General features: G+C 37.1%; 1 protein-coding gene across 1 annotated transcript in view; it reads left to right on the forward strand.

The window, feature by feature from the left end:
- The window catches only part of AGGF1 (angiogenic factor with G-patch and FHA domains 1), a 32,343-nt gene extending 14,723 nt beyond the window's left edge, over nucleotides 1-17,620 (forward strand). The window contains 8 exon segments of the mRNA XM_030927592.1: nucleotides 1,174-1,285; nucleotides 1,960-2,011; nucleotides 5,666-5,767; nucleotides 7,232-7,397; nucleotides 8,794-8,876; nucleotides 11,695-11,822; nucleotides 14,109-14,208; nucleotides 15,481-17,620. Of these exon segments, the coding sequence (XP_030783452.1) occupies nucleotides 1,174-1,285; nucleotides 1,960-2,011; nucleotides 5,666-5,767; nucleotides 7,232-7,397; nucleotides 8,794-8,876; nucleotides 11,695-11,822; nucleotides 14,109-14,208; nucleotides 15,481-15,681 (944 nt within the window). The 3' untranslated portion in view covers nucleotides 15,682-17,620.
- The last annotated feature ends 8,359 nt before the right edge of the window (nucleotides 17,621-25,979 follow it).

Below are 25,979 nucleotides of genomic sequence, written 5' to 3' on the forward strand. Positions count from 1 at the left end.
TTAAAAAGTATACATTATGAATTCAATTACATGGATATTATGGTAAATCTAATTTTTTTTAACTTGAATATATAAAGACATACTTTTAAAACACAGGATTTCATATTACAGTTGGCCTTCTGTATCCATGGGTTCTGCATTAGTGGATTCAAGCAACCTCAGATCAAAAATATTCAGAAAAAGAAGGGATAGCTGCATCTGTACTGAACATGTACAAACTTTTTTTTCTTGTTATTATCCCGTAAATACCGTGTAACTATTTATATAGCATTTACATTCTATTAGCTATAAGTAATCTAGAGATGATTTATAGTATACAGAAGGATGCACGTAGGTTGTATGCAAATATGATACCATTTATATAAGGACTTGAGCATCCATAGAATTTTGGCATATAAGGAGGGATCTTGGAACTAATCCCCCACAGATACTGAGGGCCAACTGTGTAGTGTATGAGCTTATTTTGTTCTTTGGTTCTCAATGTCATTTCTTTTGCTTTTCTTTTTTAATTTATTTAATTTATTTTTTATTTTATTTTATTTTTTGAGACAGAGTCTTGCTCTGTTGCCCAGGCTGGAGTGCAGTGGCATGATCTCGGCTCACCGTAACCTCTGCCTCCTGGGTTCAAGTGATTCTCTTGCCTCAGCCTCCTGAGTAGCTGGGACTACAGGCACACACTACCATGCCCCCCTAATTTTTGTATTTTTAGCAGAGACGGGGTTTCACCATGTTGGCCAGGCTGATCTCGAACTCCTGACCTCAGGTGATCCGCCCACATCAGCCTCCCAAAGTGCTGGGATTATAGGTGTGAGCCACTGTGCCTAGCCTTTTTTTTTTTTTTTTTTTTAATGGACTCAATTTTTGTAACTTAAAATAATATAAAAATATTTGGGATATTTTCAGATTCCAAAACCTTAAAAAAGAAAGAGTTGATTATTTGATAACTGTGATAGATGCTACATATCCTGCAACCTTTATGTTGATCACTTTAATAACAGTGTTAAGCCTTACCCATTGCTATGTATTATACAGCAGAATTTAAGAAGTTTGTTTTAGTCAGAATTAAGATTTTTGACCAACACATTTTTATTTTATGGATGCTGCCTAGTTATCCCTATGAAGTTCTTTTTCATAGTAGTTAAATTAATATTTACTCACTTCTTTCCTTGGCAGATGAAGACAAAATTTGGCCCCCATGTATTAGAGTAATTGTCATTAGATCACCTGTGTTGCAGACAGGATCACTCTTTATCATTACTGCTGTAAACCCTGCTACAATTGGAAGGTAAAACAGTTAATATTATTATATCATTCTTTCAGTTATTTCAGAAAGGCTTTATTAAGAACATATATTTTTGTTTGTTTTTTGTTTTTGAGACAGAGTTGTGCCCTTTTGCCCAGGCTGGAGTTTAGTGGCATGGTCTTGGCTCATTGCAACCTCCGTATCCTGGGTTCAATCAATTCTCCTGCCTCCGCCTCCTGAGTAGCTGGGATTACAGGTGTGCACCACCATGCCCAGCTGATTTTTGTGTTTTTAGTGGAGACGGGGGTTTCACCATATTGGCCAGACTGGTCTCGAACTCCTGGCCTCAAGTGATCCACCCACCTTGGGCTCCCAAAGTGCTAGGATTACAGGCACATAAGCCACCACGCCTGGCCATAAGTTAAGCATTATTCTATGTGCTGTGGATACAAAGAGGACTAATGCAAATCTCTGGCCAAAGGAAGCACAGTCTGGGGGGAAAAAAAGACATGAGCAAATAATCACTGTGTGAAAGCACAGGAAGTCTAGAGTAGCAGTAAGGAAACTGGATAATCCATAACCAGGAGATTTACTGTTGATAGACATGTATTTTAACATTATCTATTCTTAAAAATTCTTTCCATGTCACTCTATAAGTGCTGCATTTATACAATATGCTTCAAAAATTATTAAAGACACTTTACTTCATTCTGCAGAGAAAAGGATATGGAGCATACTCTCCGAATCCCTGAAGTTGGTGTCAGTAAGGTAAGCTCTTTGATTTCTCAAATATAGTCCCCTAGATGTAAATTTTTATATTATTATTACAGTAGAAAGCTTAGGGATTTTTCTCATTTAATAGGAAGGTTAATATACAGTGTAGTAATGGTAACGAAGGCAGTGCAGATTTGTTTATTTCAGTGCTTGAGAAAATAAAATTTTTTATCACAATTTGAATAAACAAAATTATGTTTATTTTTAAGAATCTGGACAGGAGTAGAAAACATATTACGTCTTAAAGCAGTACCCATTTAGTGAATATTTATTGAGTGAAATAAATAGGCTGTATTTTATGACAGTTAAAAATTGAATCTTACCTGGCTTCTGGCTACTTTAGGAGGTGGTTACTTTGAGCCGGAGGATTTTACAACCCAAGAATATATCCTATACCGCTCAGGGATCTTGTTTAAAACTTCTCCCAATTGAGCATCTAATGGTTTCAGGAAAAAGAACAATTGAGTTTTCAAAACAAATAGAACAGAATTGCAACTCAAGTTATAAGTAGAAAATAACTAAAGGTTTAGTTCCTGATGCTCTTAATATATTTTAACTTTTTTTTTTTTTTTTTAAGATAGGATTTCACTGTCACCCGGTCTGGAGTACACTCACTGAAACTTCAACCTCCCAGGTTCAAGCAATCCTCCCGCCTCAGCCCCACAGGGAGCTGGGACTACAGGCATACCCCACCATGCCCAGCTAATCTTTATGTAAATTTCATAGAGATGTGGTTTCGCCTGGGGGTTCCCTAGGCTGGTCTTGAACTCCTGGGCTCAAGTGATCCACTTGCCTCAGCCTCCCAAAGTGTTGGGATTACAGGCGTGAGCCACCATGTCTGGCCGGGGCTCTTTATATTTCTCTTTCCTGTACTGTTTTCTGTGTTTTCTCTCCCCTCTTATGGTTGTTATCTTTTTTCCTTTTTTGCTTTTCTCTTTTTTTAACCTTCCATCGTTCCCATTTTGCTTTTATTTAACGGACTGTAATGTGGACCTAAAATAGATTTTATGTGATTTTTGTCTTTTTGGAATATAATTTCTCATTTTTAATTTGAAAGTCCATTTACTTTCACTTTTTGGAGACTCATTCAGCAAGAGGAAAAAGTCCTTATAATTTTAATTCTAACCAGATTATCTTGCTTATTTACTTTTTTACTATGACCTCAAGTCTCCGGCCTCCAAAAAATGACACCTAATCTGTAACTTAAATAGCAAAGAGTTCCGAGATCCTTCCCCACTTTCAATCTAAACTATAGATAGTTCTATGGTGGCTTTCTTTTTTTTTTTTTTTTTTTTTTGATATAGAGACAGGTTCTTAACTGTGTTGCGCAGGTTCCAGGCTGGGATGCAGTGGCACGTACTACAGCCCCGACACCTCCTGGGCTTAAATGATCCTCCTGCCTCAGTTTCCTGAGTAGCTAGCACTATAGGCACACACCACCACACCAGGCTTCTGGTGGCATTTCTGTTTTTTCTTTCTTTTTTTTAAACTAACATCCATTGGTGGGTGGATAATTAGTTGGTGAAGTCAGTTTGATAGCACATATAACATGTATCCAAATAGAAACTTCTAAAATAGAAACTTAATGTTAGGGGAAAAAACAAGTATTTGACCACTAGATAGAAGACTTTCTGAGTTTAAAAAATGGTAAAAATTACAAAGGACAAAATAATTTTGCTCTTTGTATGTTAAGAAACCAGTTTAGAAGGCAGACTCGGACAGGCACAACAAATATGACACAATATACATTATTTTTGAGAAGTTCACGCGAATTTTTGTTTTTAAATCCCACTGTGACACCAGTAGATAAGTGAGCAAAAGATACATCAGGCAATTCACAGTTAAGGAAATATCATGGTTAATATATGAAAAGCCATTCAGTCTTTCTAGTAATCTGAGAAATACAGATGAAGCCAAGGTGTCAATTTTCTTTCATCATTTATTAAATATCACTCCTATTGGAAAAGTAATTTAGAACAGCTTTTTGGAATAGGGTTTTGCAGTACTGAAAGACGTATTCTAAACAATCCAGTTGGAAAAAAATGTACAAAGGACTTAAAAAGAAAATTTATAGAAGAGGAAATTCAAATGACTAATAAATATTAAAAAGAGTTTTGGGGGTTGGGCATGGTGGCTTACGCCTGTAATCCCAGCACTTTGGGAGGCTGAGGTGGGCAGATAACAAGGTCAGGAGATCGAGACCATCCTGGCATACATGGCATACATGGAGAAACCCCATTTCTACTAAAAATACACAAAATTAGCCAAGTGTGGTGGCAGGTGCCTGTAGTCCCAGCTACTTGGGAGGCTGAGGCAGGTGAGTGGTGTGAACCCGGGAGGTGGAGCTTGCAGTGAGTCAAGATCACGCCACTGCACTCCAGCATGGGTGACGGAGTGAGATTCCGTCTCAGAAAAGAGTTTTGGTACTAATCAGGGAAATGCAAGTTAAAATCACAATGATAAAGCAATTTCACACCTCTTAGGCTAGCAAAAATTAAACATTTTGGCAACGTCAAGTTTTGGTTTAGTATACATAGAGCAACAAGGATTTTCAGACTGCTGGTGGGAATATGAATTGATACAACCACTTTGGAAAAACAGTTATCTAGTGAAGTTTAAGATTTGTTTCTATTATGATTTAGCAATTCCATTCCTAGGTGTGTACTCCAGAGAAACACTTGCATTTTGCACACAAATAGATTGCAGGTACAAGAAGGTTTATAGTAATATTTTAAAAAACTAGTAAAACCTTGGAAAAAACCCCTAAATGTCCATTTTCAGAAGGATGGATGGATAGGTTGTGGTATATCCACACAATGGATTACCATTCAGCAAAATGAATGAACGACAACTCAATAACTGTATAACAACTGGATGAACCTCATGACTTAACGTTAAAGAAGCAAAATAAGAGGAATAGATAAAAGTGCTATGGAAAAAGGAGGGAAAGATTAGTCCTAACTATTGAAGATCCTGGAAACTTCTCTGAGAGGTTGGCCTTGAGTGTTTCAAATCACATTTTGTATTAAAAATTTTTGACCAGGTGTGGTGGCTCATGCCTGTAATCCCAGCACTTTGGGAGGCCAAGGTGGGAGGATCACTTGAACTCAGGAGTTCAAGACCAGCCTGGGCAACATGGTGAAACCCTGTCTCTACAAAAAATACAAAAATTAACCGGGTATGGTGGCACACACCTGTAGTCCCAGCTACTCAGGAAGCTGAGGTGGGAGGATTGCCGAAGCCCAGGAGGTCAAGGCTGCAGGAAGCTGTGATCACACTACTACACTGTAGCCTGGGTGACAGAGCGAGACTGTGTCTCAAAAAAAAAAGAAAAGGAGTTTTTAATGATATGGAGAAATACTTACATTAGGTCAAAATTTTTCAAATTATAATCTCTAGTAAAAAAGGAGAAAAAGTAGGACATACTCTAAATTTTTCATGGTAATTAAAGGTAGAGTTATAGATGACGTTTTCTTCTATAGCCTCTGTTTCTACCAGAAGCATATGATAGTTCGTTTCTAAAAAAGTGTTAAATATAATAAAATTTAAATTATCAAACACTCAAGTTAACATCATCATATCATACAGAAATTGTCCATAGTTTTGAAAAGTGTAGTAATTAATAATTGCTTGATTTTATTTTCTAAGTTTCATGCAGAAATTTATTTTGACCATGACTTACAAAGTTATGTCCTTGTGGATCAAGGCAGTCAAAATGGCACAGTTGTTAATGGAAAACAGATTCTTCAGGTGAGTGTATATGTATTAATTAGTTACCTGCACATTATTTTAAAACTGAATTTTTTTTATTTCTGAAGGCCATAATCTTTATCATTTGGTTCAGAGTAAAACCCAAATGTGTTACTTGGAAAGGAATTTCCAGAAAGACTGAAAAAAGAATATGATCAGTGGGTCTTCCTTGGCTGTTGGGTTTTGACTTCTAATTATGTATCTGTGCCTTATTTTAAGTTATGAATCCACTGTAAAGCTATTCAGAGTAAGTGTGTAAATGTCTCAGTAACAACTTTGAAGGTCCTCCGTTGTTTTTTTTTTTTATTGTCTTAATGGAAATGCTACTAAATTGGAAACTTCTTAAAGGCAAAAGCTATGTCTATTCAGTTCACACTTACATCCTCAGCATGTAACAAACTATTTGGCACATAATAAGAAAATATAGGGGCTGGATGCGATGGTTCATGCCTGTAATCCCAGCACTTTGGGAGCCCGAGGCCAGTGGATCATCGGAGGTTAGGAGTTCAAGACCAGCCTGGCCAACACGGTGAAACCCCATCTCTACTAAAAATACAAAAATTAACTGGGCTTGGTGATGTGTGCCTGTTATCCCAGCTACTTGGGATGCTGAGGCAGGAGAATCGTTTGCACCAGGGAGGCTGAAGTTGCAGTGAGCCAAGATCACGCCACTGCACTCCAGCCTGGGCTGCAGGGTGAGACTCTGTCTCAAAAAAAAAAGAAAAAGAAAATATAGGGGGCCGGGCGCGGTGGCTCAAGCCTGTAATCCCAGCGCTTTGGGAGGCCGAGACGGGCGGATCACGAGGTCAGAAGATCCAGACCATCCTGGCTAACATGGTGAAACCCCGTCTCTACTAAAAAATACAAAAAACTAGCCGGGTGAGGTGGCGGGCGCCTGTAGTCCCAGCTACTCGGGAGGCTGAGGCAGGAGAATGGCGTAAACCCGGGAGGCGGAGCTTGCAGTGAGCTGAGATCCGACCACTGCACTCCAGCCCGGGCGACAGAGCGAGACTCCGTCTCAAAAAAAAAAAAAAAAAAAAAAAGAAAATATAGGGAAGGAGGGAGGCCTTATTCTTAGTCTGTAAGAGTAAAAATGGAAATAAAACTGAGTTATCAAGAGAGAACGAAAGGGAGATGTGATGCATTTATCCCATTCTCTTAACACTTCATCTTTTTTTACTATGATGATTATATGGTTTGGTAATAGATTGAAGTCTAGAATTGGATATTTCGGATTGGATACGGAGATTGGTGGGTTTGACAAATTGCTCAGTTCAGCTGTCTTCATCTCCACTAGTAGAATTGTTTTTTATGCATCATTAAGTTGGGGAAGTATGTTTGTGTCTATTTCATTTATAGCTATTTTAAATATATTTTTAAAATTGTAATCAGACATTACAATAGATGTAAGGTAACCATATGTGATTGTTTTGATTTCTGTTTTGTAAAATGTTTCCCCTCTAGCCGAAAACTAAATGTGACCCTTATGTACTTGAGCATGGAGATGAAGTGAAAATTGGAGAAACTGTCTTATCCTTTCACATTCACCCTGGCAGTGATACCTGTGATGGCTGTGAACCAGGGCAGGTTAGAGCCCACCTTCGCCTTGATAAGAAAGATGAATCTTTTGGTATGTGAAACAGATTAAATGTGGCTGTGATAACGTTTCTCTTTCATTACCTAAATGTTCTAAAAAATATCAGTCAGCTACTGGCTACGTGTCTAATTGATATGATACTTCATTGAGAGATATTTATACAAAGCTGTTGGTCTTGTATCCAGTTGATGTAATAATAGATTGAGATATATTTCAGTAAATATTACCAAATGAGACTAAGAAATGACATATATTTGGAATTTGAGACCTAGGCTAATAGATTATAATTGTAGTTGATTTTTCTGTGTAATAATTTAGCTTCATGATATGTAGTATTGGTCTGCTTTCTGACCAGGAAAGAGATTGATTAGCTCTGTTTCTGCTAATCCAGTTTAGTAGGCTTTTGAGTCAGACTGTAGTGGTAGTCAAATGTCCTTAGGAGCAGTTGTAATTGAAAATTGGTAAGAGAGTAGATTTTAAGTGTTCTCATCATACACAAAAAATGATAAGTACATGAGGTAGTAATGGATATGTCAATGAGGTTGATGTAGCCAGTTCACAATGTATACATATATCAAAAATCATGTTGTACGCCATATATACAATTTTTATTTATCAATTAAAATAATTTAAAAAGTAATGACAATAAAGTAATAATTTAATAAAGATTGATTTCCTTTTGACATGTATGTATTGATGTAAAAAAGTCATCCACAGTTGAACTCTGTCATGTAATATCAACATAGGAAATAATAGGCCAAGGCATTAAGGGTTATTGATTGATATGTTTTCTGTCCTGTTGATAGCTCATGCTTTATATTGTCTATGTACCATTATTTTTTATAATGGCACTGTAGGATATTACTGTTGTGCTTTCATCCCACCCATCTAAAGCTCTTAAAATTTAAATAGATGCTTTGAACTAGTAAGAGGTCATCTTTTTTGACATAAATTTTCCCCCAAATGCCAAGTATGCATGTTCATTGTTTATTTTTTTGCTTTCTGATACTAATTTGAAAATGAGTATGTTGCATTGCGCAGTAACATGAATTTTGGTTTCTCTGACTTTTATTTTGCTTATGGCTATGTTCCTTTGCAAAATTTACTTAATATTTCTGCATTTGAGATTCTGTTACAATAATCATATTGAAAAATCGAGTTGTTCATTGTTATTTTGATATTTATATTGTAGGATTCCTATTATGTGTAGTTTTTGCTTTACTTCTCAAATAGGTTTAGTTACCAAAATGCTGAAAGGACATCATCACAACCCTTTTATCCTTTATATTAATGTTTATTTCAACTTTTGGTTAATCGGAATGGTTACTAATGGGTTATACTAGTTTTTTATTAATTAAATAACATTAGTTTTAATTTTCTACAAAATCAGATTTAGTGGCTTTTTTTAACCAAACTTTTTTTCTTTCAGTTGGTCCAACACTAAGTAAGGAGGAAAAAGAGTTGGAAAGAAGAAAAGAATTAAAGAAAATACGAGTAAAATATGGTTTACAGGTGAGGATGTTAAATATTGTTTCATTTGTTAGGCAGTATATCTGGTTTTCAGTAAAAATGTCTTTAAATATGCTGAGTACATTTTATATATAAATAGTTGTGTAGTATGATTTTGTGATTTCTATGAGTTTAGTGTTCTGGTATTCATAATCTAAAAACTATTGAAGTTGGAGTAGAAAAATGATAATAGCCGACATTTGAATATACATTTCTGGTTTTCAGAAAACTTGCATTAAGATGCCTTGACATAACTGGACACGGTAGTGTCTGTAGTTTGTAGTCCCTGGTACTTGGGAGGCTGAAGCAAGAGGATCACTTGCAGTGAGCTGTGATTACACTTATGAATAGGCTCTGCACTCCAGCCTGGGCAATATAGCAAGATCTTATCTCTACAAAAAAGATGCCATTGATTGAACAATGTAGTTGGAGAACTAATACAACCTGATTTAAAGACTTACTATAATTAAACTACAGTGATTAAGGTAGTATCATACTGGCATAAAGATAAATAGATGGATGGAACAAAATAATAGTTCAGAAGTAGATCCATATATATGTGTGGACAATTAATTTTTGATAAAGGCATGAAGGCAGTTTGTTGGAGAAAGAGTGGTCTTTTTTTTTTTTTTTGAGACAGAGTCTTATTCATCATCTAGGCTGGAAGCGTGCAGTGGCACGATCTCAGCTCACTGCTCTCTGTCTTCTGGATTCAAGTGATTCTCCTGCGTCAGCCTCCCAAGTAGCTGTGATTGCAGGTGCCTGCCACCATGCCCGGCTAATTTTTGTATTTTTAGTAGAGACGAGGTTCACCATGTTGGGCAGACTGGTCTCGAACTCCTGACCTCAGGTGATCCGCCCACCTTCGCCTCCCAAAGTGCTGGGATTATAGGCGTGCGGCACTGTGCCCAGCCAAGAGTGGTCTTTTTCAACAAATGGTGGTAGAATAATTGGATGGCCTTACCAAAAAAAACCACAGACAAAAAGAGTGTTGATCCATACCTTGAACAATCTATAAAAATGATCCAAAACTGGATCATAGACATAAAAATAAAACCTAAAACTTTAAAACTTCTAGAAACTTTTTTTTTTAAGGCAAAGATCCTAACACCAAAAGCACAATCCTTAAGAACAAATTGATAATCTGTATTTCTTCAAAATTAAAAATTTATGTTTTTCCAAAGACAAGAGAGTGAAAAGACAAGCCACAGACTGGAGAAAATATTTGCAAATCGTGTATCTGGTCAAAGACTTCTATATCTAGAATATACAAAAAACTTTCAAAACTTAATAAGAAGAAGACACTTCAGTTAAAAAATGGGCCAAAGATTTGAGTAGATACTTCACCAGAGAAGGTATGCTGATGGCAAATAAACACCTGAAAAAATGTTCACTGTCATCAGTCTTTAAGGAAATGAAAATTAAAACCACAATGAGATACCACTACAAATCTGTTAGAATGCCTAAAATTTTCAAAACTGACTATAACAGGTATTGCAAGGGTTGTGGAGGAACTAGAAATCTCGTACACTGCTGGTGGGAATGTAAAATGGTGCAGTTGCTTTGGTAGTTTCTTAAAATTTAACATACACCTATTTTACAATTCAGCCATTCTACTCTGAGACATTTACCCAAGATAAATGCAAGCATATGTGCATAAAAAGTCCAGTAAACAAATGTTCATTGTATTTTTTTTTTGAATAACCAAAAACAGAGAAAAACTCAAATGTCCATCATATATGGATAAGCAAACTATGGTATATCTATATGGTGAAAATACTACTTAGCAATTAAAAAGCAGGAACTAGTAATATAGGCCACAACCTACCTGGATGAATCTCAAAATAGTTATGTTGAGTGAAGCCAAATAAAACACGTATATGTGCTGCCACTTGTGGAACAGTTTCACCATTCACTGGTTTCCAGCTTCTCTGGAAAGATCAGCAAGTTATAACAAAGGGAAAGGGAAGGCGTCTATGAATGCTGAATTGACTACCGCTTCTTTGTGCCGCCACCACACCTTGTGTATACCTTTATTGAACCACTCATACTGTAACAGGCCAGAGGTTATGCGCATCTTCCCTCTGGCATTTCATAACCTAGCATGGAGCTTGACATACTCTTTATCCAGTGAATGTTTGTTAAGTGACTAATTAGTCACTTAAATGGAGCTTTATTGAAGCAAAAAACTATTATTGCCAGGTTAAATGGGTTTTTTAAAAGTCTCTACATTTCTCCCTTCCAAGAAACAGTATCAAACTACTGTAGATCCCTTGGAACTTTCAGTTCCTTAGAGAAAAGGGGAGATAGATTTTTTTTCCCCCAGACCCCAGGGATTCTGTATTTTTCTTCAAATAGTAGTAGTTCGTATGACGAGATGAGAACGCAGCATTGAGTCAGAATATACTATATTTTCACCGTATCATCTTCTTATGTATATGTATGTTGTGGCATAACTTGAAATAATATAAACATTTTAAAGGGGATAGAATAAAAGTAGCATACCTAATATGACAATTTCTTCATATCTTTTTTTTTGTAACTTTAATATAAATCAAGTAGAGACGGGGGTCTTGGCTATATTGCTCACACTGGTCTCAAACTCCTGACCTCTAGCCATCCTCTTGCCTCAGCTTCCCAAAGTGCTGGGATTACAGGCATGAGCCACCATACCCAGCAATTTCTTTATATCATAGCTTGTTTTATTTTATTGTTTATAGAGGCCACATTGAACCATATTCGTTAAGTAAGGCACATGTACAGAAATTCTGTTTTATTTCTCAGCTTTCTTTTCCTCAATGAATATTTTGTGTTTATTAAGAATACCGAATACGAAGATGAAAAGACATTGAAGAATCCAAAATATAAAGATAGAGCTGGAAAACGTAGGGAGGAGATTGGCAGTGAAGGAACTTTCCAAAGAGATGATGCTCCTGCATCTGTTCATTCGTAAGTTTTGAATTACAGTGGCTCGAAACATCCTTTGTTCATAATCACATTCATAGGGTGGTCTGATATTCAGGGCTGTATATCCTGATAGGTGGCCTATTTATTTATTTATTTATTTATGAGATGGAGTCTTGCTCTGTCGCCCAGGATGGAGTGCAGTGGTGTGATCTCAGCTCATTGCAACCTCTGTCTCCTGGGTTCAAGCAGTTCTCCTGCCTCAGCCTCCTGAGTAGCTGGGATTACAGTTGCGTGCCATCACGCCCAGCTAATTTTTGTGTTTTTAGTAGAGACAGGGTTTCACCATGTTGTTGGCCAGGCTGGTCTTGAACTCCTGACCTCATGGTCCACCTGCCTTGGCCTCCCAAAGTGTTCAGATTACAGGCGTGAACCAGCATGCCTAGCCAATAAGTGGCCTTAAAATGAACGCTTTAACAACAAAATGGAGACACTAAGTCTATTTATACTTTCCACTAATCTTAGAATTCCATTATCCCCTAAAAAATTGCTGAGCATATACATGAGTACCTGTACTTAAACACACGTATATGTATGTTAACAGTCTAGCCACACAGTTGTGTGTGTGTACTTTTATATGCTAGATATCTAGAAGCCTAGACTGGTAAGAACTTGGTATGTACTGGTATTTTTTAATAATTACTTTAATACTCAAATACTTTTGTTCTTAATGACCATGAAATATAATTTTTCTTATTTATTTTTCTCTGATTCAGTTTTCTCTTGGCAAAGTAGTTTGGATAAAAATGAAAAGGGTGATTTTTGAGGCCTACAATATGACCATATTTCTGCGTTTAATCAAATATTAGCTACATTTTTTTCCTCAGAATATAAATTTTGAGTTTAGTTAAAATTAAAATTTTTCATATAGAACTGATAACTAATTATAAAGTTTTGATTCAATATCATATTGCATTGACACTAAGAGTTTTATGGTTACAAATGGCAAAAATTTTTTCTTAATTGTACATAAAATAATGGTGTACCTTAGAGTTGATGGAGTTTGATCCATTACCAACATTTTATTTGATGAAATATAGGATTACAAAATAGGTACACTAAGCAACATGACACTTTTTTTTTCAAGTTTAATATTTAAAATATAATCTTGGAGAATATAAAGAATACATTCAAATTAAATAAGACAAATTTAAAATAAAACACATTGGTTTGACATTGCTTGGTTATTGAAGGGCTAACAGCATATTTTGTGGAACTGAAAAGATATAATAGAACATAAAATACTCTTAAATTAGCAGAGTATAGAATCATAGGACAAAATGCAACCAGTGATTAAGAAGTTTTATTTCATTTGAACTTCTTAATATATAACATGTACAGAAGAGAACACAGATTATAAGTATATAGCTCAGTGATACATCATAAAATTAACATATTGCAGAATACACATTTCTTGGACAAGAAATAGAAAATTATCAGTAACCCCAGAAGCTTATTCTCCCTGTGCCCTGCCTAATCACTGTCCTGCTCTCCTCCCCAAAGGTAATCACCATCCTGACAGCAATAGATTAATTTCACTTATTTTAAAATTTTAAAGAAATGGAACAATTCAATATTTATTTTGTGTCTATATTCTTTTTGTTCCACATTATTTTGTTATGTATGGTTTATTTTTATTACTGAATAATATTCTACTGTATTACTATACCACAATTTATCCATTTTAATCATTGCCAGACATCTGGATTGTTTCTGATTTGTTGCTATTAGATTTGCTGGAAGAACATTGTTGTATGTGTCTTTTGGTGCACATGCTTTTTTAAGTAGGACATGTACCAGTGGAATTTCTGTGTCTTCAACTTTGTTAGGGTAATGCCAAGTGGTTTTCTTTCTTTTTTTTTTTTTTTTTTTTTTTTTGAGACAGAGTCTCGCTCTGTTGCCCAGGCTGGAGTGCAGTGGTTGGATCTCAGCTCACTGCAAGCTCCGCCTCCCGGGTTTACGCCATTCTCCTGCCTCAGCCTCTGGAGTAGCTGGGACTACAGGCGCCCACCACCTCGCCCGGCTAGTTTTTTGTATTTTTTAGTAGAGACGGGGTTTCACCGTGTTAACCAGGATGGTCTCGATCTCCTGACCTCGTGATCCGCCCGTCTCGGCCTCCCAAAGTGCTGGGATTACAGGCTTGAGCCACCGTGCCCGGCCGCCAAGTGGTTTTCTAAAGTACTTGTACCAATTACTTTTAATTCATGAATTTATTATAAATGCGACCTAAAAGATCTTTTGTCAATCAACTCATTTTAATATTCCTTAAAGTGAAATTACTGATAGCAACAAAGGTCGGAAGATGTTGGAGAAGATGGGCTGGAAGAAAGGAGAGGGCTTGGGGAAGGATGGTGGAGGAATGAAAACTCCGGTAAGACTTGCATTTTCTTGTATTCATTTATTCCTAGAGCAGATATTTACTGTATACATTAATGTGCCAAACATTGCCTTAAGTGTTAAGAATATAGTAGAAAGCAAAAGCAGACATGATTACTGCCTTTGTGGCATTCACAATTACCAGATATATACATGTGCTTTGTTTTGTGTTTTATAGTTCTAGAAAGCCTCTTTTTGAGTGTTTTTTTTTTCCCTATATTAAAGCTAGGGTAAGAAGTGCTGTTTCCTGAGCCAAAGGTTCTTCTGTGTTTTAGAGTCATTTTTAATAACTGTCATACTGTGCCTGGTACTGAGCACTGAAGAACAATCACAGTGTTAGTTTACAAACAGGTGGATTCTGTATGAGCTGAAAAATCTGTTAGGTTCAAGAATCAGAGCATGTTAACATGGAATATAGAGAATAATGTCTGGAAAACGACATAGTGGTTTAATTAATGGTCCCATGGTTCATAGGAGGTTTGGGTTATCTTTCACACAAACCTTAAGAAGTAACCTGACTGTAGAACTTTCTGGATAATGACTTACTACCTAAAGAAATAATAGATGGATCAGTGTGAATATATACCAGCTTTCTCATTTTTTTTGAGTTACAGTGGAAAGAACTAGGATTTTGTAGTCAGACCTAGGTTAGAATATGTGCTCTGTCATTTACTAGCTATGTGGCTTTGGGCAAGTTTGGACTTTAGTTTTCTTGTGAAAAAATGGGGATAAGAACTCTTTTTCAGGGTTATCTTGAAGATAAAGCCCCTAAGCATTGTACCTTACATTAGGCACTCAGTAAATGGTAGCTTTGAATGTTCTTAAAATATTGAGAAGTGCTCCCTTCCTGTTATGAAAATAAACAATCAGATTCTTTTTATGGTTATTAATGTTCAACCTGCTTGTTCACTTACTTAGGTAAGGATAGGACAGTGGGTTTGAACATATCCATTGCCTTTATTTCTGTTTAGGGTGGAATGACATACTCTGCAGCATCTAAATGAAATTTGGTGATTGCTAGTTAAGGAGCACTCTATTTTCTGTAAAGTAGGCTGTACTTAGTGACAGGCAAGACAACATAGAAAAATGAGTGTAAGTTCCATGTATAAAAGTATATATATTCCTGTATATATTTGATGCATTTGACAGGTTTTTCTTTTGCATCAATCTGTAATAAATCAAAAAAGTATAGAGTCCTAATTGGACACAGCAGATTTCAATGTGTTTAGACTCTAAAATAAGTCCTCTGCTCAACTTTTGGTAACAGATCCAGCTTCAGCTTCGGCGAACACATGCAGGCTTGGGGACAGGCAAACCATCCTCAATTGAAGATGTTCACCTTCTCCAAAACAAGAACAAAAAAAACTGGGACAAAGCACGAGAGCGGTTTACTGAAAACTTCCCAGAAACTAAGCCTCAAAAAGATGACCCAGGGACCATGCCTTGGGTAAAAGGGACTTTAGAGTGAAGGTTAATCATAGAAGAAAACTCTAGCTTTTTTAAAAATAGAATTTGGAAACTCTTATTTTTTCTCCCCAAAAGAATCAGCAGCACGGGGGAACTGTGTCACAGTTTACCTCTTCCTGATTCAGAAATGTGTATGGTTTGCAGCTTTTAAAAACCATTTTTTACAAACGAATAAATAGTGACTGAACCAATTTATGCAGTAAATAGACTAAAGTTCACAGGACACGGATGAGTTTATCCAACTTCGTTATTTTATCTTGTCATTTACAACATCCATATAAGCAACTAGCCATATACGCAAAATTCATGTAACTACTGACTTAAATGTACATCTACCTGTTCTTGTCTCCAGATATTCATGTAAGATGCACAACAAAAGAAACATCAAAAGTTTATAAAAATAAATCTGACTATATGCATCCTCATTTATGCCCTTTAGAACCTAGATTAAAAATGTTGAGAAGACATGGGTAGTGGCGCATACATTTTGTTATCCTTGAAAGAAATAGCCTAAGTAATATTATTGAAGAACTAATGAACAGGTAACATGTTGTAGAAAATTAGTCTTTCATTGTTTTCTTCTGTGAAGAATCTGTTGCTATGTACTATATATTCAGCATTTATATTTGGTTTCATAGCTAATGAGGTATTTAGATATGAACCACTGAATACATATTGAAATAGTGTGCTGGCATTTGTAGTTTTGATAAAGACCATTGCAGGCAATGGAATTGTGCCAGAGAAATCTGATTTCTAGTACAAAAGGAATACTTAGTCAGGGCCTCAAGCTCAAAATACTTATTGAAAACGTCCTCAATTGCAATAAAAACATTATAACATGAAAAAGAGTGGTTTGTTGAACCAGTGATTTAAATGTATTGATCTGCTTTGCCAGAATTTTCTAGTTTAAATTGGCAGAATTATGACAAAGGGGAGCCTCAAATATTAGACAGTTGCAGTGCGGCTTGCTGGGTGCAGGTGTCACTGCTCTGCCACTTATCACCGTTCTGTTCAGTTTTTCTCTCGGGTGTTTGCTGGGAAGTTAACACTGGAACTGACCCTTTTCCGGCAGTGAATGTAAGCTCTAGCTCCCCCAACTACTATAAAGAAATGTCTTCAAGATGTAGAAATGAGAAATATTCTGAAAATAAAAATGATACAGTAGTAAAGATAATTCAGAAAGAAAAAGCTACCTGTTAGAATTTCCAGTCTAAATGGCACAGGGTAGTTAGAAAGGGGGTTGGAGAAAAAGAAACTATGACTAAAGATGAGAGATATGAACGAGTTGTCAAGTTCCTATGGGCTTAAGCTAGGACAATCAGGCCCTAAACTCCAAATTTGGATAAAATATCTCTTTGCATTCCTCTTGGCCACGTGCATAGTCTGACACATACGTATGTACAATTAGACTTGCAGGCCGCAGGAGTGCCCTGCATTGTTTTCTTTTAATTAGAAATAAAAAGTACTAGTCTAAATGTGGTTCTGGTGCTGGTGCCCTGTTTATATGTAACAATACAAGACACCCCCGAATAGGTTTTGCTTCTGGTGAATCTTGGTCACTGGGTTAGTATATGACTGTCTATAATGTTTTCCATTTGTATTATTATATTGGGGACAACATTTTTTATCATTTTCTATTAAGAAAATGGAAAACGTAAATATGGTGTAGAAAATGGAAATATATGTGATATTTGTATTATTAAACCCCTTTGCAGATCTAAAGTCTCAGGGTTCCACTATTAGTGGTTAAAGTATTGAATAACGTCTGGATCTATTTCCATCTGTAAAATAAGAATATTTGTCTCACGTGTCTGTCGTGAATAGCAAATGAGAAAATGTATATAAAAGCACTGTGTAAATTGTAAAAGTAGTACAGATGTTAGCTTCTATTTGTTTAGAAGCATAAATGTGAATTATGTACAGTTTGAATTATGCATAAATTTTTTGGGTCTAATTTTAAATACTTGTTTAATTACACAATACATTTTCTAACTGAGTAGCTTTTAAGTATATATTTTAAGTGGAGCTGCAAGTTCCTGAATTTTAAGAAATCTAACATCTAATATTTTTGCCAGAACATGAGAAGCTGGCAAAGTTGAAAACAGAAGAAGCCTTCAACATTAAAGTAAAATAGAAATTTTTTTCCAGTATTAAATAGAGGAAGCACTCTAATCGTCAAAGAGGAACTTTTTTCTGCTTTTGAAACAAGTATTACTTCTGATGTTTCATTTTTATCCTGAATTTATAGAAGGTAATGGTTTACGCAAATCAAAAACCTTCTGACTTTTCGTAGAAAGATTTTTTATTTTTTGTGATTTTTATTTATATTTATTTTTTTTTTTTGAGACAGAGTCTTGCTCTGTTGCCCAGACTAGAATGCAGTGGTTCTCTCTTGGTTCACTGCAACCTCACCCTCCTGGGTTCAAGCGATTTTCATGCCTCAGCCTCCCAGGTAGCTGGATTACAGGTACATGCCAACATGCCTGGCTAATGTTTGTATTTTTAGTAGAGATGGGGTTTCACCATGTTGGCCAGGCTGGACTCCAACTCCTGACCTCAGGTGATCTGCCTGCCTCGGCCTCCCAAAGTGCTGGGATTATAGGCGTGTGTGAGCCACCATACCTGTCCAAAAGATTATTTCTTAATTTGACATATTTTTAAAGAGCAGGCAAAGAAGACAGAAATCTCAAACAAGGGAAAGCAAGAGACGCTGGAGATTGCACACAAAGGCCATTCTGTAAAGTTGCAGGACTGAGGGATGTCCTTGGCAGGGGGCTAGAAAGCACTTGTGGACCCCAAACCCAAAGGCAGTCTCAGGAACAGTTGAAAGTATTTTCCCCACCATCTTGTTGTAAGTGTGCTTCTTTTAGTAGGCTATAACTATATTTCTGCTCTGAATCTTTAATTCAAACATTTCATTTTACTTTTTCAGCCTTTAAAGTGGAAATGCATTTTGATTCTTTAAAACGAGGCAGTGGTGACTTATGTTGCTGTGTGTTTCAGGGCCCAGGCTCTCTTCTGCTTTTCTGTTTTACCAATCTTAGTGTTGGCTTATGGCCTTGTAGTTGCAAAATGGCTTTTGAAACTTTAGACATCATATTCGTACCTAAAGCAAGAAGAAAGAGGAAAGAGCAGAGTGTAGTGTTAGTTCTCTTTTTTTAGGAAAACAACAGCTTACTCAGAAGCTGACTTCTTAGGGTCGTTAGCCAGAACCGGATAGCATGGCTACCCATAGAAGAGATGCTATAAAAGTAGCCAACAAGATGGTCACATTTGGCTTAAGCCAGTCATGAACCATGACCTGCAGCTGAGAATGTGCCATTGGAATGAAATACATTCAGTGAACCAAGCAGAAGGGGGCAGTGGATGTTGAATGGGGCAGGTAGGTAACTGTCTGCCAGATAACGTACCTGTCCATCAGTGGGGACTAGGGGTTGCTTAAATTGTGATGCATCCCTACTATGTAATACTTTCTAGTCATTCAAATGAATAGGATAGAACTGTGTATACCCTAGTATAGAAGAATATCTCACAAAGCAGATTGTAGCAAAGTATATATGGCATAATCCCATTTTTATTTTTAAATTACAAAGGTACATATAGAGTTGCTAATTACCCAGAGTGAGCAAACTTTCACATTTTATTATTTCTTTATTTCAACTTTAAAAAAGTAAACAGGTGTGGGATTAATGTGTATGTATATACACATTTGTGGTAGGAATTTACCCAGAAGTGGGTAAATTTGTGGTTAAGCTTTCATGGCTCAAACCCAGGCATTTTTCTCACATGTATACCCAGTTTCACTTACCATCTATAAACTCATGACTTCTGTCTGTCTTAGGATATTGATTCTGAGCTTATGACTTACATATCCACCTCAGAGTCACTTTAAATGCAACTCCAAGACTAACTCCACAATCTTCTCCAAACCTAGTCTCTTCCAGTTTACTCTCTCCAGCTGGTAACACCATCCATCCAGTTGCGTGAGCCAGAAGCCTGAGTCAGCCTCTGTTTCACAACCACCAGCTTTTCTCCCCTTTGTCTGTTTCCAATGTATTAGTTCACTGTCACCACTCACCAGAATTATTCTGAGGGCTTCCTAACTGGTCTTCCTGCAGGCATTCTTTCCTCCATCTTCCACACTGCAGACAACTTTCATCTCATCGTCTCCTGTTTGGCTTCCCATTAATTTGAGGCCATAAAACAAACTCCAGGCCCAAAAGACCCTAAAGGATCTGGCCACTGCCAGCTTTCCTAGTCTCATCTTGTGTCACTTTCCTACTTGTTCGTTGGGTCCTAGCATGCTGGCCCCTTTTTCAGTTTGTCAAACACGGCCGCCTTCTCTCATCACAGAGCCTCTTAATATTGTATTATATGTGGAATGCTCTTCCTCCCCCATTTTACTTAGTTAATTCTTACATGGTCTTTAGGTCTCTGCTGATTGAATCTTCAGGAATGCCTCCTTTGAAGCCCTGGACTAGATTAATTGCCTTTGATACGTGTTTTGAAAAACCATTTCTTTCATTTAGACCACTTAGCTTGGTTCTCAGTTATATATTAGTGTGGTTAGTGTAATATTTGTCTGTTTCTCTAGATTCTTAAGTGCCATGTGAGCAGGACCTTGGGTATGCTTACTGTTGCATCCCTAGAGCCTAGCACCACATCTGGTTTATACAACTATAGGCACTGAAGCAGACAATGGGTAACTGCAAGTAGCTTGATGGAGTTTTATCAAGCTGTGACTGAAGAAACATGGGAACTGAGGCTACATAGAGGATCTACAACAATGGCTTTCAAACTGTTTTGATGATGATCTACAATATGAATACAGTTTGTATTACAATTCAGTACACAAGCATGTTCATAGCATATGTAACATACATTTTGTATACCAGTACTTTGCCATAGGCTCATGTAATACACTCTTGTTTTCCACATCACTGATTGCATCCACTAAATTGCTTTCATAACGCAGTAATGGGCTGTGTCCTACAATGAGATTTTCAAACCTTTTCAAAGAACCCACTGTGTTGCTTTAGGAGCTGCAGCTGTGTGAGTCTGTCTGTGTGATGAGGTGGGGAGAGTTTAGGATGCCAAACTGGTGACTCCAGTTCTCCGGCTCATTAACTACAATAGGTCTGGTTTGCAGTTCAAGCTTCCAGATAGGTTTGATTGCATAACGAAGAAGGGGGGAACAAAACTGAGCCTCTTACCTGTAGCCACAACTGCATATTGTGTTAAGAAATTTACACAATTAAGAAATGAAGGATTTTATCTCTGAGACAATGAGGAATCCACTGAAGGATTTTAAGCAGGAAAGGAACCTCATTAGATTGCCTTATAGCAGAATAACTGTGGTTGATTAAAAGGAGGCAGAGTGGCGACTGGAAATCTTGAGAGTAGGTTGACCTCTTTGAGAGTTTGTTCAAATATTTATTGAGCACCCACCAAATGCTGTGCACATCTTGGAAGGCAGGAACCTTCTTTGTCTTACTCACTGCTCTATCTTCAGCACCTAGCATAGGATTGGATGTTTGGGAGGTCCTCAATAAGCATTTGTTGATGGAATGCACATTTGTGTTGCGTCTGGCACTGCGCTAGGCCCTTAACATACATTCTTTATTCTGGACACCATTTTATGAATTAGAAAACTGAGGCTTAAGAGGTTTTAATTTTGCTCAAAGTCAAAAAGCCAGTGTGACAGAAGTGGCAGGGCTGGGGTTTCTATCTTGATTCTTTCCATCCCACAGGGATGATTAAGAGCACAGGCTGAAGAGTCTGACTGACCTGAGTTTAAATTAAAATTCCACCACTTCCAAGCTGAGTGACCTTTAAAAATTTATTTGAACTTCTCTACCCAAGTGTCTTCTGTGGAGTTTGTAACCACCCATCGGGTTCACCTTGCCTGCTGCCCAGATAAAGCCAATTTATCAAGACAGGGGAATTGCAATAGAGAAAGAGTTTAATTCATGCAGAGCTGGGTAAGTGGGAGACAAGTTTTATTACTCAAATTGGTCTCCCTGAAAATGTGGAGACTGGGTTTTTTTTTGTTAAGGATAATTTGGGAGATAGGTGGCTAGGATAGTTGGGAATACTAATGGGTTTGGTCTGAGTTGAAATCATAGGGGGTCAAAGTGGGTTCTTCTTGCTGTCTTCTGTTCCTGGGTGAGCCAGGACTGGTTGAGCCAGATTATCAGTCTGGGTGGCTCCAGCTGGTGCATCAGAATGCAGGGTCTGAAAGATATCTCAACCACCAATCTTAGGTTTTACAATAGTGATTTTATCCCTAGGAGCAATGGAGAGGTTCAAATCTTATGGCCTCTGGTTGCGTAACTCCTAAACAGTAATTTCTAATCTTGTGGCTATTTGTTAGTCCTACAAAGGCAGTCTGGAATCCAGGCAAGAAGGGGGTTTATTTCAGGAAAGGGTTATTATCTTTGTTTCAAAGTTAAAATATAAACTAAGTTCCTCTAAAAGTTAGTTTGGTCTTGGCCCAAGAATGAACAAGGACAGCGTGGAGGTTAGCAAGATGGAGTCAGTTAGGTCAAATCTGTTTCACTGTCATAATTTTTGCAAAGGTGGTTTCAAGTTTTGGTGAAGATTAAATGAGATAAGGTTTGTGTGGCACTGAGCACACTGTCTGACGCATAATAAACCTCCACATATTAGTGATTATTAGCATTGTTATTATCCATGCTAGCAATACCAAGGACATGGTTGTAGGAGTAGAATCCCAGAGTAGAGATGGTGGTTATTGAAGTCAGGTAGGATGAGGAATGAGGCTAGCAAGTAGTGGATGGGTCATCCTCATTCCACAAGGCAATAGGAGATAGGTGTGGACAAGAAGACTGAGTCAGGAGCTGGATTTCTAAGTGAATATTGGAAAATGAGGAGGAGATTGGCAGACAATAGTGAGAAAGGATAGAAGTTACTGTAGGTGATTCTCAACATCCTCAAAAGAGGAGGAATGGATTCTACATGACTTTGGAAATGGAGTCATCTGGAGGAATGATAGGAAGATCTAGCCAGACAACCCTGGCTCTCAGTACTCCATGGGAGCATGGGAGCTACAGGGAGAATTCCAAGAAGTAGATTTCAGATCCCCATATGTAAAAGTCTTTCAGCAGCATACGTTAATTCAGCAAATAGCCATGAAACATGTAGCACAGGCCAGGCACTGTTCTAGTTACTAGGGATACAACAGTGAATAAAATAGTCAAGGCTCCCTGCCTTCATGGAGCTTACATTTATTTTTACATAGGATTTGGCAGAATGTAAGGGCCAAGTAATACATGCAGGCCTTGATAATTCCAGAGAGTATTAATCCAAAATAGTTTCTGTTCATTCCAAAGTTTTAAAGCCAAAATTTTAAAGCAAAAATTTGCGTGGAGTGTTTGATGCAGGAAGGATTTGGGGCTTTTTTCTTAATGTTTTCAGACTGTTTCTAAACCAGATCTATTTAGGGGAATCTTACAAACTGTGCTTTCAAAATCTTTTTAGTCATGTGTTTGAGAGTTCTGGGTATGTAGAAACAACAGACCTCATTGAGGCTGCAGCCCCTTGTTCAATGATGTATCTCCTCTACCTGAGAATAATAACTGCTTGCTCAGACATGTGGGTTCTGTGGTTCTAAATCTGAGCACTAAGTACAGTCATGTATCACTTAACGATGGGGATATGTTGTGAGAAATGCCTTGGTGATGATTTCGTCACTGTACAAACATGGTAGAGGTACTCCCACAAACCTAGATGGTACAGCCTACTGTACACCTAGGCTATATGGTATACTGATTGCTTCTAGGCTACAAACCTGTACAGAATTCTGTGGTCTAACACAGTAAGTATTCTTATATCAAAACATATCTAAACATAGAAAAGGTACAGTAAAAATACAGTATGGTAATCTTACAGGACCACCACTGTATGTGTGGTATGTCATAGACTGAAACTTTAGGTGGTGCCTGACTATACAAAAAAAAAAAAAAATGCAACAGGAATGAGGTCACTGGAAACTGGAAGTGATGGAGAAATGTAAATCAAAAAGTCTTTGGAGGGTGAAGAGCAGACACAGATGGGAAAGTTAATGTGAATGGAGGCAAACAATGTCTGCCTGCTATGTAAGAATGTCTTTTTTTTTTTTTTTTTTTTTTTTTTTGAGACAAGGTCTTCCTCTATTGCCCAAGCCAGAATGCAGTGGCATGGTCATAGCTCACTGCAGTCTCCACCTCCCAGGCTCAAGCGATCCTTCCACCTCAGCATCCTAAGTAGCTAGGATGACAAGTGTGTACTAGCACACCTGGCTACAAATTTTAATTTTTTGTAGATATGGGATCTCCCTGTGTTGCCTAGGCTGGTCTTCAACTCCTAGGCTTAAGCGATCCTCCTGCCTTGGCCCTCCCAGTGTGCTGGGATTACAGGCATGAACTACCATGCCCAGCCAAGAATGACTTTTGGAAATTCTTCCTTTAAAAAAATCACTCTTCATCTATGTTAAAATGCTATGGTATTTCATTGCCCAGCATGCAGAATACAGGGAGAAGCTGGTAGAATATTATCAAATGTATTTAAACATGTGACAACGTTGTACTTACCTTCCAATTACTAGTAGACTTCAGAGGGCAGAAGGTTGCCAGCTCATTCATCTGGTCATTACTTATCTTGACCAAAAGCCCACGAGAATATATACTGAAAGAATAAAGCTTTCATTACCATTTAATGTTTTTCCTTAAAGCCTTATTTTAATACTGTGAAACCAGATTTCAGAGAATGTCATAATTAAGATTTTCATAAAAAGAAACATTTAATACTATTTAAACATATAATGACTCCCAGTGCTACCGGAATTCATTCACATCATAAACCAACTAAAATGGGCTTTAATCTCTACGGTGACCATGCTGCATTTACTTAACCTTAATATACCACTATCAAGACCAATTTATGAGCCACACTAAAATAATTATCATTGTTTTATTATAATTTCACCTTATTAACCAGAAATGTTAATCTGGTTAATCATCTACCATATTCACCAGACTCTGAATAATTGGCAGTTCTTTTAAAAAATCAAATGTGTCCTGGAAAGAGGGGTATATGCCAACTCAAGGATGTTTTAAAGAATGTGCTGGGGACTCATGGCCACTCTAAAAGAGGAGTTCCAGAAATGTTGAAGCATTTTGGGAATAACTGTATAGTCTTTCAGGTCTTCTACTTTGAAGAGAAAATGACTTAGATAGATAGATTTGTATATACCTTTGGGATTCATCAGATTACTTTGTAGTCACAAGTCAGATTGAGTTTTGACTGGAGCAGGTCATTTGGCAACTATTTGATAGAAAAATATTAAATAGTTTACTGGAAAGAGAATGTCTTGGCAGATCTCTGAGGCTTATGTGTAGGTGTTCTCAGGAATCCTCCCGGGAGCCTGCTTTTGTGGGTTCCTTGGGAATGGTTTCAAGGTGAGCAGCAGGAGCCCTCAAGGCCGAAGAGGCTGAAATGCGTTAAGTAGGCTGGAGTCAGATGACGCACCACAGCCACCATATCCTGACAGTGGACGAGTCACTCTCTGGGACCTATTTTCCTAATCTATCAAATGATGGAGTTGGGCTGAACAAGGGCTGCATTTCTTTCTAGGATTTTCTGGAAACGGGGATTATATCCATGCTTTCGTTGGAGATTTTATTTTAACTAAGGAAGCTGAATGCTGAAGGAGAGGAATTTTGTCTACGAACAAAATTTGTTATAAAAGTAATTCATACTTTGTGCAAAAAATTACAACAATGCAGAAGTGTATAAACAAAGTAAAAACCTCTTCCCTTAACTCAGCACTCAGGTTAATTGTTCTGTATATCCTGAACAGAACATTCAGGCTCACACTAGCCATCTTTGAGGCAGTAGTTAAGACTCTAAATCTTTTCCTATGTTTTCATGGTTCTTACAGTTGGTGAGATGGAAGAGTAACATTTGTGGAAGTCTTTTTTTTTTCCTTCTAAAAAGGAAATTCAGATCATCTAGCCCATATAAATCCATATGAAGAAGTTAAGTTCCAATACTTGAAAATAACTTATACTATTACTAGAGTAATAGTAATAGTTAAATAAAATAAAAATTGCAAAAGACAAAAGAAAATACATTAAAATGGTAATAGCAGTTTTACACAGGTGACAGGATTTTGAGGTATTGTTTTTTCTGTTCTTCCTCGATTGAGGCAATACATTTTGTGTTACTTGTATAATAAAAAAGTAGCTTTACATACTAGAATAGTTGGTTGATTGGCTTCAAACCAAACAGTCCAATAAC

This window comes from Rhinopithecus roxellana, chromosome 3 (genome assembly GCF_007565055.1).
Source record: "Rhinopithecus roxellana isolate Shanxi Qingling chromosome 3, ASM756505v1, whole genome shotgun sequence".
Classification (NCBI taxonomy): domain Eukaryota; kingdom Metazoa; phylum Chordata; class Mammalia; order Primates; family Cercopithecidae; genus Rhinopithecus; species Rhinopithecus roxellana.